We start from the raw sequence: 15,260 nt of genomic DNA on the forward strand, positions 1-15,260 counted from the left end.
CTCTCAGACCTTGGCTAAACCTACTCAAAGTCGTGCTCTCATCCTCAATTAAATGACATTTGATTCGAAATTCCTCAAATTGCGCGATATACTCAGTCACTAATTGATTTCCTTGTTTAAGGGCATTCCATTGAGTAAAAATTTCAAAATTATCTCGTTCTCGCTTACGAATCTGATCCCTATTCCTATCCCTATCCTTACAATCGGGTCGAAAGTATTTTTGATTACCTTGGCGACGATGTTGTCTATTATGGGACACCTTAAAATTATTAACATCAATCGAATGAGGGATGTGTTTAAAATTTTTCGAACTAACNTAATAAAGCAAGGGTCCAATGCTTGTTAAGATCAAATGGTATTGTCAAGATTTCCAATCAGGTAGATAAAAGAGATAACAATGGAACATCAATTTAGTGAGATAAATGGGGCAACAATGGCAAGTCAATTCAATGAGTGATTCCAGTCAAGTGAAGTTTGAGGCCAAAGTTGTGATAGTAACAGCAACACAAAGAATCTAAGTGATGCACTTTTAAAATAAAACAGCAGTATAAACCATGAGAATTAGGAGATAGCAACTCCCTGTAGTCTAGTTGCCTGAATTGCTAACGATTGGGCCTCTGATTTGCCTGTGTCAAATGTCTCCAGCTTCTGAACTCACGGTCATTGCATATTCTAAATTGTTGGCTTCACTGAAATTGGACAGATGCTGAAATAGAAACCTCTGTGTAACTGAATGGGTTGCTTGGTAGTAGAGACAGTAAACTGCTTGATCAATGAAGTTGGTGGAAGATAGAAACGCCGGGGATAGAGGCGTCTGAGTGGGTGGGTGTCGGTGATAGAAATCTGTAGAATGTGTTGAAGAAGGCGGCAAATTATGTATATGGTTGACTGTGCTGATTTGAAGTGGATGCCTGGGTACAATAGATAATGAAGTGGTTGCGTGATGGTGATTAGAGGCGATGGCAGCAAGAGAGTGGTTGTGAGAGAGGAATCGGGTGAAACTGTTGGATATTTGATGTTAATGGATTGGTTATAATCGGGCTTGGTCGGATATTTGGGACTGTGTCAGATGGGAAGGGGTTTGGATCCAGTTATAGAGATGGGCCAGCTGGGGTTGGTGTTTGGAGAGTGGGCCTGGGTCGTAGAGAGTAGGCTGGGTTAGTTGGGCTAAATGGGCTTGAATGCTAGGGTTTGAGATTTGTGGAACAACACCACAATTTTTTTATGAGCAGCAGAAAAAAAAACGAAATTTTTTTTTGGGGCGTAAACAGTATTTTTTTTTTTAAGAAATTGACCAAAATACTAAACTGAAATTCTGTGTGAACAGTACCGCGATGAACAGTAATTTTTTTTTTTCAACTAAGACTGAAAATTGAAGAAGAAGAAAAAAACTGCTGCCTGTACCAAATATTCTTTTAGTTCGTGCTGTTCCAACAGATTTTGGGAAGGAAATATGAATAAATTTTGGATTAAAGAAAAGAAATTACCCATGGTTCGGCTCTGATACCAAATTTGATGTAGGATGGATAAGAAAGAAAGAAGAAGGAACGGGGAGGAGAAACAGAGAGAAGGGAGAAGAGGAGAAGAAACCAGAGGAAGAGAGGGAAGGGAGAAAACGGCTGCAAGCCACCAAAAATATTTCAATTCTAATTCATCATCAACTGTCTCAAATGAGAAACAAAACAGAAATAAATAGCAGAAGATAAACCCTAAAGAGAAGGGCTTGGGCCAAACCCACTAAACAAGCCCAATAACGAAAACATAAACAATAGTCCAAATAAAATATAACTAAGAGTCCAAATAGAAAATAAATAATAAATGGATGTCCACATCAATAACAGTTACTAGATCTTATGTCAAAGTATCAGTATTGGTTGAACATATGAAAGGACGGTACTGCCTTTAGCTTATGCTCTGTTAAAATATGAAAGGATGATACTGCCTTTATCTTATGCTCTGTTAATATTATATGCATCTTTGTCGATGACCCTTATCTCTGCAAATAGTGAACAAGAAATTGGGGAATTGATAGCACATGCAATGGAGAAAGTTGATAAGGAAAGAATCATCACTATTGTGTCGATGTCTCTATCTCACTAACTTGTGTCTAAATTGATATCTTCTTTTGATGCTATATCTTTAATAATGTCTGCTGTTATTGTATTGATCCACAATTCTGTTTCCTGCCATGCTTATCATTCATATTTGCATGTGAAAACTATGCATAAGTTACTGAATTGCGTCACATTGCACAGTGGCTAATTGTTACTATGTGCTTCACGTTATATTATTTCACTTGCTTCTCGGTGCTTATAACATATGACCTGGGTAGTTGCCAAGCCACTTGAATGTGTTGTGTATATATTGAAGAATTTTAACCATGCTGTACATTTGTGCACTGGAAAGAACTGAACTTTTGGTTCAACAGATGTTTATATTTTGCACAACTAAGCAAGCAGGAATTGTGGTGCTCTCCCACTTGTTTTAAGGATGTAATATTATCCACATCAACCGTAGTATTGTGATTATATTGTTGACGTTATAAGAAAAATATGATAAGTTCACAGATTTGGGCTCTGGTGGTTTGACATCGTCACAGGTATTCTTTTACAAATGCACCTATTTATGTGCCAATACTGCTGTTATCTAAGATTAGTACTCCTTTTTTGGTTGCTTGAGTTGGTTTGTCATACTAAGTTGTGTCATAGAAATGGACATTAATATTTGTATGATGATTACTTGGTGAATATTGAGCTACCAATCTGGTCATATGATAATATATATGTTTTGCACATGTAACTTTATTTCATGGAGTATTATTTTGGAGGAAGTACATTATTTCGGGTGAGTTCCCTTTTTCTTTTTAATTGGAAGGTGCTGAGCTATTTCTGGAAAGATGGCCATAAGTAGAGAAAGAAGAAAGATGGAAAGGCAGTGAAGGAGGCTCATGAAAGGCTCAAGGTATGTGCTGGATGATATTTCTCTGCTTTCATGGACTTCAATTTTACCGGTTGAAATCTGAAAAATTGTTCGAGCAGTTTGTTATGGTGTCTTGAATGGTACTCTTGTTTGTTAGGATTTTTATTTTTTAACATGATGAAGTTATTTGGTTGGTTATAATTGAATAATTGGAGTGAATGGCAGCATAATCATGGCAGTGACAAATCAAAGTGCAGTGACCAAATTGTGGTCGCTGGTAGTTGACATTTAGAATTTGGTCGCTGGATGTCAACTACCAGCGACCACATTTATTTGGTTGCTAAAGGCATTACCGACCACTCGTTAGTTGCAAAAAGACATTAATAGACCAGTTTTCCACTTTTACTAGTGAGTAGAAGTGAACCCTTTGGCGACCGAAAGTTGGTCGCTGTTAGTTATATGTTTAGTGACCACACATATTTGGTCGCTGGTACCCTTCATTGACAGTCTATTAGCGACCAGCCAGCGACCACATTTTGGTCGTTGGAACCAATTTTTTTTTGTCGTGAGTCACCAATGTGTGCTAGTACTTCTCTATACACGAATGATGATACTTATCTATGTGATGCAATTGGCTGTAGTGAAGTACTTGGGACTATGCTGTATGTTGACCTCACAAATTGGACCTCAATGTGGCCAATCGAGAACTACACCAAGTGTTCTTCCCTGCGCACAATAACACACGGTCAGAAGCACACGGTCGGAACCAGTGGGGGTAGTGGTGGCCGTATACACTCCGACGATCAAGTCAATGGGTGGTGATCGGAACACTACCGAAATTGTGCAAGAGTAGGGAGGGGAAAGCCATACTTGTGTGTGGGTAGCTAAGTTTAGTGTGTGTTTCATTACCTTTGGCTCTTACCAAACCTTAGATATTTATAGACGAGGAACACCGTTGGATATGGGACACGTGTATGAATCTGACGGTTTGAGGTGTCAGCTCGTAGGCGTTAATCAGTCGCGCCTAGAGTGTGCGGGTAATTAATTCTTCTGAGTTGGATTGACATAAAGTTGACATGTCATATCAACCAATTCATGGAGATGTCACGTCAATTAATCCATTAAGATAAAGGGAATCCTGACAAAGATCTCTCCTTGAAATTAGTGGCGGAGAGCTGTTTAAAGAAGTGCCTCGGTGTGTCCCATGCTTTGACATGGGGACACTTCGTATGCCTTGGCAGATTAACTTGGCGACCTGCATGTGGTCTTGTAGTTAGGTTGAGGCTTATATCACTTCGGAACCACTTTAGAGGAGACACGTGGCACCTCGTTGAGGAGTGGGATCGATCTGTTGAAGTGGTTTGGTTAGGGGTATGAAAGTGGTCCTCTCAAGTTCGTGGATGAATATTTATATTATTCGTGAACTTGTTTGAATGGTTATGTTGGCTTTTGAGAGAGTAGGTCATATCGGAGTGCTGACCCCATGGAAACAAACAGATGGGTAGCAGTCTTTGTAGAGCTTGTAAACGTGGTAGGGGGCTCATCTTCGACCGATGCACTGACCCACTGAGAACAATGCTTGGGAGATGACTTGAGGCTTTGTAAAGCTTTTATAGCTCTTCGACCGAGGCGATGACCCACAGGGGTCTCTATTTGGGGAGTGTTGAAGCTTTATAAAGCTGATAGGAGAGCTCATCTTCGATCGATGTACTGACCCACAGGGGACAACGCTTGGAAGACGGCTTGAGGCTTTATAAAGCTTTTGTAGCTCTTTGACCGAGGCAATGACCCACAGGGGTTTCCATGTAAGGAGAGTTGAAGTTTTGTAAAGCTGATAGGAAAGCTTATCTTTGACCAATGTGCTGCCCCACAGGGGACGACGCTTAGGGATGACTTGAGGCTTTGTAAAGCTTTTGCAGCTCTTTGGTCGAGGCGATGATCACAGGGGACTCTATCTGAGAAGAGTTGAAGCTTTGTAAAACTGATAGGAGGGCTCATCTTCAATCGATGTGCTGATCCACAGGGGACGATGCTTGGGAGACGACTTGAGGCTTTGTAAAGCTTTTGTAGCTCTTCGATCGAGGCGATGACCCACAGGGGTCTCCATCTGGGGAGAGTTGAAGCTTTATGAAGCTGAGGTACATGATTCGAAGTGTCTTAAGAAAGATGAGAAGATTGATTTGAAGTGCCTTATTCTGACGTTAAACGATGTGACAGCTGTCGCGTATTTTCAAGGCTATAGTTGGGTGTGATGCCCATTTTCAAAAAAGGTTGCTACGGCTACTTATTGTAGACGGCTGTTGTAATTCGAGGCGAAGCATTTGGGGTTTGCGTGGGAGTCACAATCAGATCTTGGGCGTTGATCAAATCTGATGTTTTGTTTCAACGCTTTAGATTTAGCAATGCAATCAATGACCCAGATCAATGACATTTGAATTGGACGATTGAGATCATGTGAGGTTCCTTATAAAAAGCCTTGGCATTGCTATTCGAGAGCTTTCACTCTTGCAAACTCAGAAAAGTTCATTACTCTCAAAATTTCTTGCGATTTTCGACGAGTGTTCTGTAATCTTGAAGCTTTTCCAACAACATTTGTGTATTCCGACGACTTCCAGAGGACGTTTTGAGCTTTATAGTAGTAAGGCATTACTTTCTTCCCATTTTTGTAAGTATTTTCCATAGTTTCGCATCTCTCATCTTTGAAAATGTCTTTAGAGGGTAGTAGGTCCTCGGGGCGGGAATTGGAGATAGTACGGGTAGATGAGCTTGTCTTTGCGACCTTCGTCGATATCCCCAATTTTTCTATAAACACCGGAATGTTGCGAAAAACCCACTTTTCCTTAAGTTAAATGCGGAAATATAAAAATAGAATTCTTTATTAAACAAGAATTGCAATATTTATAAATTTAAATTTAAAAACATGAAAATCATATCTAAACATAAATATAAACTCTTAGCAAATTCATATAACACATTGTGAATAAATTAAACTAACTGATAAATTTTAAAAACGGCAAACTTATTTCTTTCTCTATTCTGTATCCACTTGGCAGCCTGTATCACCAATTCGCCACCATTCCAATCGGCTCGAACTAACATGTAAAATTAATGTAAGAGTGAGTATTTAAAAATACCTAGTAAGATACGTGCAGTTTCCATATACAATTACATAACAAATAAATTATACACTTCATACGGCTCTTCTCTTATGGAGTATATTAGTGACCAAGCGACACACCTATTTTAGGTCCTCTTAAATCCCCGTAGGAATTTCATATCTCTTTCTCTAGAACCCGGAGGTCCAGTAGCAATCCATGCATATTTAATTGCATATAAGAGCAGAAGGAAACTAAAACACTTTGCACATAATGTATCTTACCTTGTTTGAAAAATTTGAATGCACGTTCAAAATCTTTTCTCCACTTTGAAAAATACGTGATTAAAATATTTGCTGTATGAAACTTTATTTCCAATACTTCTCTTCCCTTTTGTCTAGGTTATTTTTCTATCCGGCAGTGAGCCTGTATTTTCTTTCTCTTTTTGATTATCTCTCTCTGCCGTGTACGTATATATATAAAAGGAGGTTATTTCAAGGATTTGTAGGTTGTTGTAGGGGGTTGTTAAAACAAATTATGAAAAATCCTACTCAGTACTCTTCTTAATTTAGATGTCTTTTTCTTTTGATAAAATAATATCCTTTTTTTTTTTTTTAAATCATGCCATCTGAGATATATGAACTTGGGCCTAACTCCATTCTAGTAAGGACACCACTGGCACTCCCTTAACAAGAATTCTTAAAACAGTGATCCCTTTCCCTCTTCTATGCGTCTCCTAGCCTCTTCACTGGGCCTTTACGCTTTGAGAGGTCACTCAGGGCTTATTTTAAAAACAGTTTAAACTTTTAACTTGGAGTTAAGACATGCTATTATCATATACTCAGCATGAAACATAAAACTCTTTACAAAAATCATAAAACTTTTACAAAATAAAAATTTTATGAACAAAAATTGTTCTTACAAGATCTGGAACTAATATTAACTATTAGCACCATATCTTAGAACTATAAAGCATACCTACCGGAATGATCCATCGGTAGTTTTTAAAACAACATATTTTTGTGGGATATTATTCTATCTAAGAATAAGAACAATTAAGAATTTCCCTTTCGGGAAAGAAAGAAGATTAGAACATATTTCAGAGAAATAAAAACTTGTATTGTATATATTTTCTTGTGTCTTTACAAATGAAAGAATGATCTCCTTTTATAGGAGAGAAAAGAAAGAGGAAGCGTTTTTCAAAAGCAAGGAATCTTTGCTTTTTTCAAAACGTCAAAAAGAAAACAGTAAAAAGGTATACTATCAAATCTTACTTTATCAAACAGTAAGATTCTTTACAAATTTTTCAAAAAGAAAACAGTAAAGATTTTTCTTTTTGTACAATAATTCTTGATCTTTTCTTGAGATCTGGACAAAAGTCTTCAAATGGTTGAGTCTAGTCTGAAAATCACTGTAACTTTTTGCCAAATGTCTTCTTTAGGCTAAAATCCTTATTTTGTTTCATAATTATGTCTGCCAATGCTGTCTAAAGAGTCTCCTCCATCAGTACAACCTTCTGGATTATCATCTTCTTCTGAATTATTGTCTTCAAAATTATCCAAGTCTTTTTCTTGTTCAATTTTCTTTTTCTTTGTAGTACTTTGTTTAACTTGTTGCTGTATTTCTTCAATCTTATCAAACATTTCTTTGATTCTTCTAATATCTGATTGAGAAATCTGTTCTGGATCTTGAGCTGATTGAAATGATTCCGGAAAATTGATTGGGCTTTTCTGTTTAAGGTCTATTGGACTTATAAGTCTAGTAACAGAATTTCCAGTCTGCTGTGTCTGGTCTTCAGAAATATTTTTATTTTCTGTAACAGGATTTTCAGCCTGTTGAATCTGATTAAATTGAAAAGTAGGAGAATCAACAGTCCCCTGAGTCTGTTGAGCTTTTGGTAAGCCCAGAACCATAAACGGATTTGATAAGTCTTTACCAGCTTCCGTTTGAGCTGTACTAGCTATAGATTTCTTTGGCTCTATAGTACCTGCTTGTGTCTGAACAATTGGATTTGAAATCTTTAAATTAATAATTTCTTGTTCTAATTCAGAAATTTTCTTTTGTAAAACTAATTTTTCTTGTTGTAAAGACTGATTGGACTCATTTAAAATTTTAAAATTCTTAGACATACATTCACAATGTTCACAAAATTTAGAAACATAATCTAAGGGCTGATCTGAAACATTCTTTAAAGAAGGGGCAACAAAATAATTAATTCCTATAAATTTTCTACATTCTTCTAATGCTTCTGAAATTGAATAGAATCCTTTATAAAGAGGATTTGGAAAGTTTTTTTCTACAATCTGAAACTTCTAACCAGGTATGATAGATTCCTGGAATTCTGCCTTGTAAAACAACATAAAACTTAAATTTTTTATGGTCTTGACTAAAATGTTCTGAAAGAGCATTTAAACATGCTAAAAAGTATTTTTGGTCCTTAGGATTCTTATTATAAGATATCCATAAATTGTCTAAAATACATTTTTCTGATTTAGTCACTGAGATATGAGAAAGTGTTTTAAAACTAATATTACTATTTGGAAAACAAAGTAATTCTATATTACCAAATCTTAACTTATCATGAGTCTGTAGTATATTTGTCTGAGAACTTGAACTGCCAACAATTGGCAATCCTGGTCTGGGACCTCTTGGTCTTTGCATCTGCAAAAAATAATCAGTCATATTCTTTATTTTTAATTATTCTACTTAAAATATCTGCTATCTGATTATCACTACCTTTAATATGTTCAAAATTAATTACTAATCCAGTATTAGTAATTCTATCTATAAAATTTAACCATCTTCTTCTATTACTTCTTTTATTTTCTAATTTCATTTTATTAACAAAACTTACTATTGCTTCACAATCTGTTCTTAAAGTAATTTCTTTTTTAGAAATAATGAATAATTCAAAAGAATCTAATGCATAATTAACTGCAAGTAATTCTAAATCTATGCTACTTATATTACATTTTTCTTTATAATTTCCACTATTATATCTTACAATTTTTTCACTATCTTTATCTGCATATTTATTGGGTTTTGCAATTAAAATTGCTCCCCATCCTGTTATACTTTCATCTGTTTCTATAATTAAAAAATCTGTTCTAATGGCATAGATAATTTAGGTAAATCTTTTAATTTCTCTTTTATTTTTTGAACTAATTTAATATCTTCTATATTAAAATATCTTTGACCTTTTGGTGAAGTTTTTCCATATAAAGGTCCTGCAATTTTTCCTAAATCTTTAATAAAGGGTCTAGCATAATTAACTAATCCTAAAAATTTTTGTAACTGTTTAAGGTCTTCAAGTTTATCTGGAAAATCTAAAGCTTTTTGAGCTATATGAGGTTGTAACTCTATTTTTCCTTTTCCTATATTTACTCCTAAAAATTCTATATATTCTTTAAATAAAAATATTTTCTTTTTATTTATAATTAAACCATGTCTAATAAATTCTGAAAAGAGAATTTGTAAATGACCTCTATGTTCTCGCCTATTTTTACTAAAATACTAAAATATCATCTATATAAACTATAATAAATTTATTATGCTTACTGAAAATACTATCCATTTTTCTTTGAAAAATACTAGGGGCATTTTTTAATCCGAATGGCATAACTAACCATTCAAAATGTCCTTCTGGGCTAGTGAAGGCTGTCCATTCTATTGAATCTGGGTGCATTTTTACTTGCCAAAAATCAGATTTTAAATCAAACTTACTAAAAATATTACAATCTTGAATCTTATTTATTAAAACTGTTTTATCTGGAATATTATAAGCATCATCTATTGTATTATCATTTAATCTTTTATAATTAATTACCATTCTACTTTTTCCTCTAATAATTTCTGAGTGTTTTCTAACTATAAAAGCTGCTGATCTATGTGGACTTTCTGAATTTTTGATTACTCCTAATTTTAATAAATCTTGCATATGCATCTTAAAATCTTCCTGATCTTGATTTGTAGCTTCAATATTTTTTGTTTTTATTATATACTCTGGATTTTTTATTTTTATTTCACAAAAAACTTTATCTTTTTCCCAATATTTTAATATATTTTCTCCTAAAATTTCTAATTTTTCTAGTTTACTAATCATATTTTCTATGTCTTGTTCTGTTACTAACAAATTATATATTTTTTCAATTTCTACAAAATCTAAACATATTTCTTCTTCTTCCTTAAAGCTTTCATAATATTCTTCTAGAAAATTTAAATTTTCTAATTCATCTTTTTCTATTAATTGGCATTCTCTTTCTCTACTGCACTCACATTCTTTTTCTTTTTCTATTATCCCACCACGCTTCTCAGAATACTCTGATGGAATAATCTTAGTATAAGTAGGTGCACAAATTGTAAATTTTTGTAATTGCAAATAATCTTTACTAATTATTATACTACCATTATCTTTTAACAAAAAACTTAATTAAGTCTGTATTTAAAGATAATTCTCTTACCCATACTGAGTCTTTAGGTAAACTATATTCTGTACTCCTTCCACAATTAGTCTCAAAACCAATTCTTGCTGGTTTAAGGATATCTTGATAACTATAAAAATTCTCATCCATTTGTTGAGCATACAAATGAAGGTGCTCTTAGCATCCTAAGATCTATGGGAAATGGTGGAGAAAGGTTATACAGAATCTACATCTAAAGCCGATGAAGACGTATTATGTGCAGCTGAAAAGGTAGCACTTAAGGAAGCAAGGAAGAAAGATTTGAAGGCCCTGTATCTAATATATCAGATAGTAGATGAAGGAAAAATTGAGAAGATTGCTTCTATTACAAACGCAAGAGAAGCATGGGATGCACTTCGAAATTCATTTCGAGGTATCGAAAAGACAATGAGGATTTGCCTACAAATGCTGAAAAGCGAATTTGAAACATTGGAGATGCTTGATAGTGAGTCAATCTCGGAGTATTTTACTCGAGTCCCCACTATAGTGAACAATATCAAGCGCAATGGAGAAAAGATCAAAGATTTGCAGGTAATAGAAAAAATCCTTCATTCACTAAATTTGAAGTTTGTTAATGTAGTCATAGGAATTGAGGAATTCAAAAACCTCAGTACTACGAATATTGATGAACTATTGGCTTCTCTAGAGATCCATGAACAATGGATCAATAAAAAAAACTTCATCAAAATCTCTTGATCAAGCATTGAAATCAAAGCTTTCTCTTCAAGAAAATAAATGAGATAAAGGAAATTCACGACCAAGTCAAGGAAGGGGCCGATTTCAAAGAGGACAAGGTTTCAATAACAGAGGAAGAGGAAGAAGATTTAACATTAATAGTGGACATGAAGTTCAACAACAATTTTATCAAAGAGGAAGAGGACAATATAGAGGTCTAGATAGAGGACAAAGAAGTGGACAAGAAAGATACAGAAATGGTTTTAATCATCAAATTTGTGACAAAAGGAACGTGTAGTGTTATAACTATCATAAGCATGGACATTATAACAATGAATGTCACGCAAAAATTGCTGAAGTTGAAGTCGATGAAAATACGAACTTGGGTGATACAAGTGAGCCAAAATTATTGATATTGATGGCTCATCATACGACAACAGATAATGGAAATATAGGGTTTTAGATACAGGAGCAAGCAATCATATGTGTAGGAAAAAGCATATGTTCATGGGGCTTGATGAAACTCTGCATGGCCATGTCTCTTTTGACGACCTCTCCAAAATTCCAATAAAAGGAAGAGATAACATTTTAATCAAGCCTAATAATGGTGGTCACAGTTATATTACTGATGTTTATTATGTGCCGGATATCAAGCATAATTTATTAAGTCTAAGATAGCTCCTAGAAAAGGGAATAACATTAGTTTAAAAGACTCCCGCCTGATAATCAAAGATGATCGTGGATATCTAATATCCCAAGTACGAATGTCTAAAAACAGAATGTTTGCTTTAAACATTCCTTATGACTTACCAAAATGTTTAAGTGCCATTATAAATGATAAGAATTGGTTGTGGCACTTGAGACTTGGACATTTAAATTTTGAAGGATTAAGATTGTTGCCAAAGAAAAAGATGTTGAAGTGGTTGCCAAATATTGATCATCCGAATGAAATTTGTGAAAGCTGTGTTCTTGGCAAGCATGCAAGAACAAATTTTGCAAGGGAGACAAGTTGGAGAGCAAAGAAGCCACTGGAGTTGGTCCATACATCTATATGTGGTCCACTGAAACCAATATCAAATGGACAAAACATGTACTTTCTTACGATTATTGATGATTACTGTAGAAAGACATGAGTATACTTTCTCAAGAAAAAGTCAAAGGTGTTGAATGCATTTAAAGAATTCAAGTCCAGTGTTGAAAAACAAAGTGGCTATCACATAAAGATATTGCGGCTAGATCAGGGAGGATAATATACTTCTGATGCATTTAAAAGCTTTTGTAATTTGAATGGCATCAGACAACAGTTCACACCAACTTATACTCCCCAATTGAATGGCGTAGCTAAACGAAAGAACTGTGCAATCCTCGATATGGTGAGAAGTACGTTAAAAGATAAGAAATTACCTAAAGGATTTTGGGCTAAACCAATTTCAACTGCAGTATATTTATTAAATCGATTTCCTTCCAAGAATGTTCACGGAGTAATACCTGAAGAGGCTTGGAACACATATAAGCCTAGTGCAAATCACCTTCGAGTGTTTGGATGTATAACTTGTGTAAAGATCCCAGAAGTAAGGAGAACTAAACTTGATGACAAAGGGGAAAAAATGTATCCTTATTGGCTATGGTTATAGGATAATAGGATACAAGTTATACAATCCCATTACAAAATATATTATCATGAGTCAAGATGTAATCTTTGAAGAAGATAAAGCTTGGAATTGGGAGAATGCTAAAGACGTTGAGCAAGAAGAATTTCAACCACCAAACAATGGAGCAAGCGGTACACAAACAGTTATATCTAGCTCACCCACAACACCTGAAGATTCATCATCTTCATCAGAATCATCCTCCGAAGAAGGGCCGAGAAAGATGAGAAGCTTGAGGGATATTTATGATGCTACTGAACAATAAGAATTTCTTTGTTTATTAGCTAACAGTGAACCACTTTCTTTTGAATAAGCTTCAACAGGTAAAAGATGGCAGAAAGTAATAGATGAAGAAAATAGTTCTATTGAGAAGAACAACACATGGAAGCTCACTGAATTACCTGAAGGAAAAATGGCCATTGGAGTAAAATTTGTGTACAAAATTAAAAATAATATACAAGGCAAAATTTAGAGGTATAAAGCAAGGTTGTTTGCACAAGGTTACTCTCAAAAAGCAGGAAATGACTATGGAGAAATATATGCACCTCTTGCACACCTGGAGATAATTCGATTGTTGATTTCACTGCCTGCACAACACAGATGGAAAATTTATCGGCTTGATGTCAAGACAGCATTTCTAAATGTATATCTTGAAGAAGGCATATATGTCAAGCAACCACTTGGATACGTATGAGAGGGTCAACTAGATAAAGTTTATAAATTGAAAAAAGCTCTTTATGGACTCAAGCAAGCCCCCCGAGCATGGAATACTCATATTGATGACTACTTTAAAAAGAATGGGTTTATGCAATGTCCGTATAAACATGCAGTATATGTAAAACGAGAACAAGATGGAGGTATACTATTTATCTGTTTATATGTGGATGATTTGATTTTTACAAGCAACAATCCATCTATATTTGAAGCCTTTAAAGAAAATATGATGAAAGAATTTGAGATGATTGATATTGGATTGATGGCGCACTTTCTTGGAATTGAAGTTAAGCAACAAAAAGATGATATTTTTATTTCTCAAAGTGCCTACGCAGCAGATATTTTAAAGAAATTTGGAATGGAGAAGTGTAATCCGGTTAATACTCCGGTTGGAACTAGACTGGAACTCCGCAAAAATAAAGATGGTGATGTTGATCCTACATATTTCAAGAGCTTGGTTGGAAGCCTTAGATATCTAACATGCACCAGATCGGATATACTAGATGGCGTAAGATTGATTAGCAGATACATGCAGACACCAGATCAGTCCCATCTTAATGCAGGAAAAAGAATACTCCACTATCTTAAAGGTACAATCAATGAAGGCTTATTTTATACATCTACTAATGATTTTAAGCTCACTGGTTATTCAGATTGTGATTGGGGAAGAGATATAGATGAAAGGAAAAGTACAACTGAATTTGTATTTTTATTGGAAAAACTGCATTCACATGGCCATCCAAAAAGCAACCAATTGTTACTTTATCTAGCTATGAAGCTGAGTATGTTGCTGCAAAATCAGCTGTATGTCATGCTATCTGGTTGCGTAATATGCTGACATATTTGGGATTCCCTCATGAAAATTCCACTAAGATTTATATTGATAACCGATCAACAATTGCACTTGCAAAGAATCCAGTCCATCATGAAAGAAGCAAATATATAGACACACGTTTTCATTTTATCCGGGAACACATAAAGATGAAAGATGTAGCACCCCAATTTTCTGTAAACTCCGGAACGTTACGAAAAACTCATTTTTCTTTATTTTAAGTGCAGAGCTATAAAAATTAAAAATTTTATTAAAAAATAATTGCAATATTTATAAATCTAAATTTGAAATATGAAAATTTTATCTAAACATAACATAATCTCTTAACTAATTCAAATAACATGTTTGGAACAAAATTAAACTAATTAATAAATTTAAAGACGACAAATTCATTTATTTTTCTTTTCATTTGATCCATTTGACAGCTTGCGTCACCGTCCTTCCACAATTTCAATCGAGCCGAACTAACCTGTAAAAATTTGTAAGAGTGAGTATTCGAAAACACCCAGTAAGATACATGCAGTTTTCATATACATATATATAACAATGAAAATTAGAATTCATACCATCTGATCTTATGGAGTATATCGGTGACCAAACGACACACCCATCTTAGGTTCTCTTTTAATCTCATAGGATTTCATATCTCTTGAAAAAAAAACAAATGTCTACTGACAATCCATGCATTTTTTTATTGAAAATAAACGCACGAGGAAACAAAAATACTTGCACTTAAAGTATCTTACCTCGTTAGAAAAATTTGAAGTACGTTTAAAATCTTTTCTCCGCTTTGAAAAATACGTGATTAAAATATTCGATGTATGCAAACTTTATTTTCAATGCTATTCTCTCTCTCTCTCTCTCTCCCTCCCTCCCTCTCTCTCTCCCGTATATATTGTATTTATTTTTGGTAGTC

General features: G+C 34.5%; 1 protein-coding gene across 1 annotated transcript; it reads left to right on the top strand.

Moving 5' to 3' along the window:
- Positions 1-13,738: 13,738 nt before the first annotated feature.
- Positions 13,739-14,350, top strand: LOC111406710 (uncharacterized mitochondrial protein AtMg00810-like). The gene has a single exon (XM_023036093.1). It carries the CDS (start codon positions 13,739-13,741, stop codon positions 14,348-14,350), a length of 612 nt encoding a protein of 203 aa, XP_022891861.1.
- The last annotated feature ends 910 nt before the right edge of the window (positions 14,351-15,260 follow it).

The sequence above is a fragment of the Olea europaea genome, chromosome 1 (genome assembly GCF_002742605.1).
Source record: "Olea europaea var. sylvestris chromosome 1, O_europaea_v1, whole genome shotgun sequence".
In the NCBI taxonomy this organism is placed as follows: domain Eukaryota; kingdom Viridiplantae; phylum Streptophyta; class Magnoliopsida; order Lamiales; family Oleaceae; genus Olea; species Olea europaea.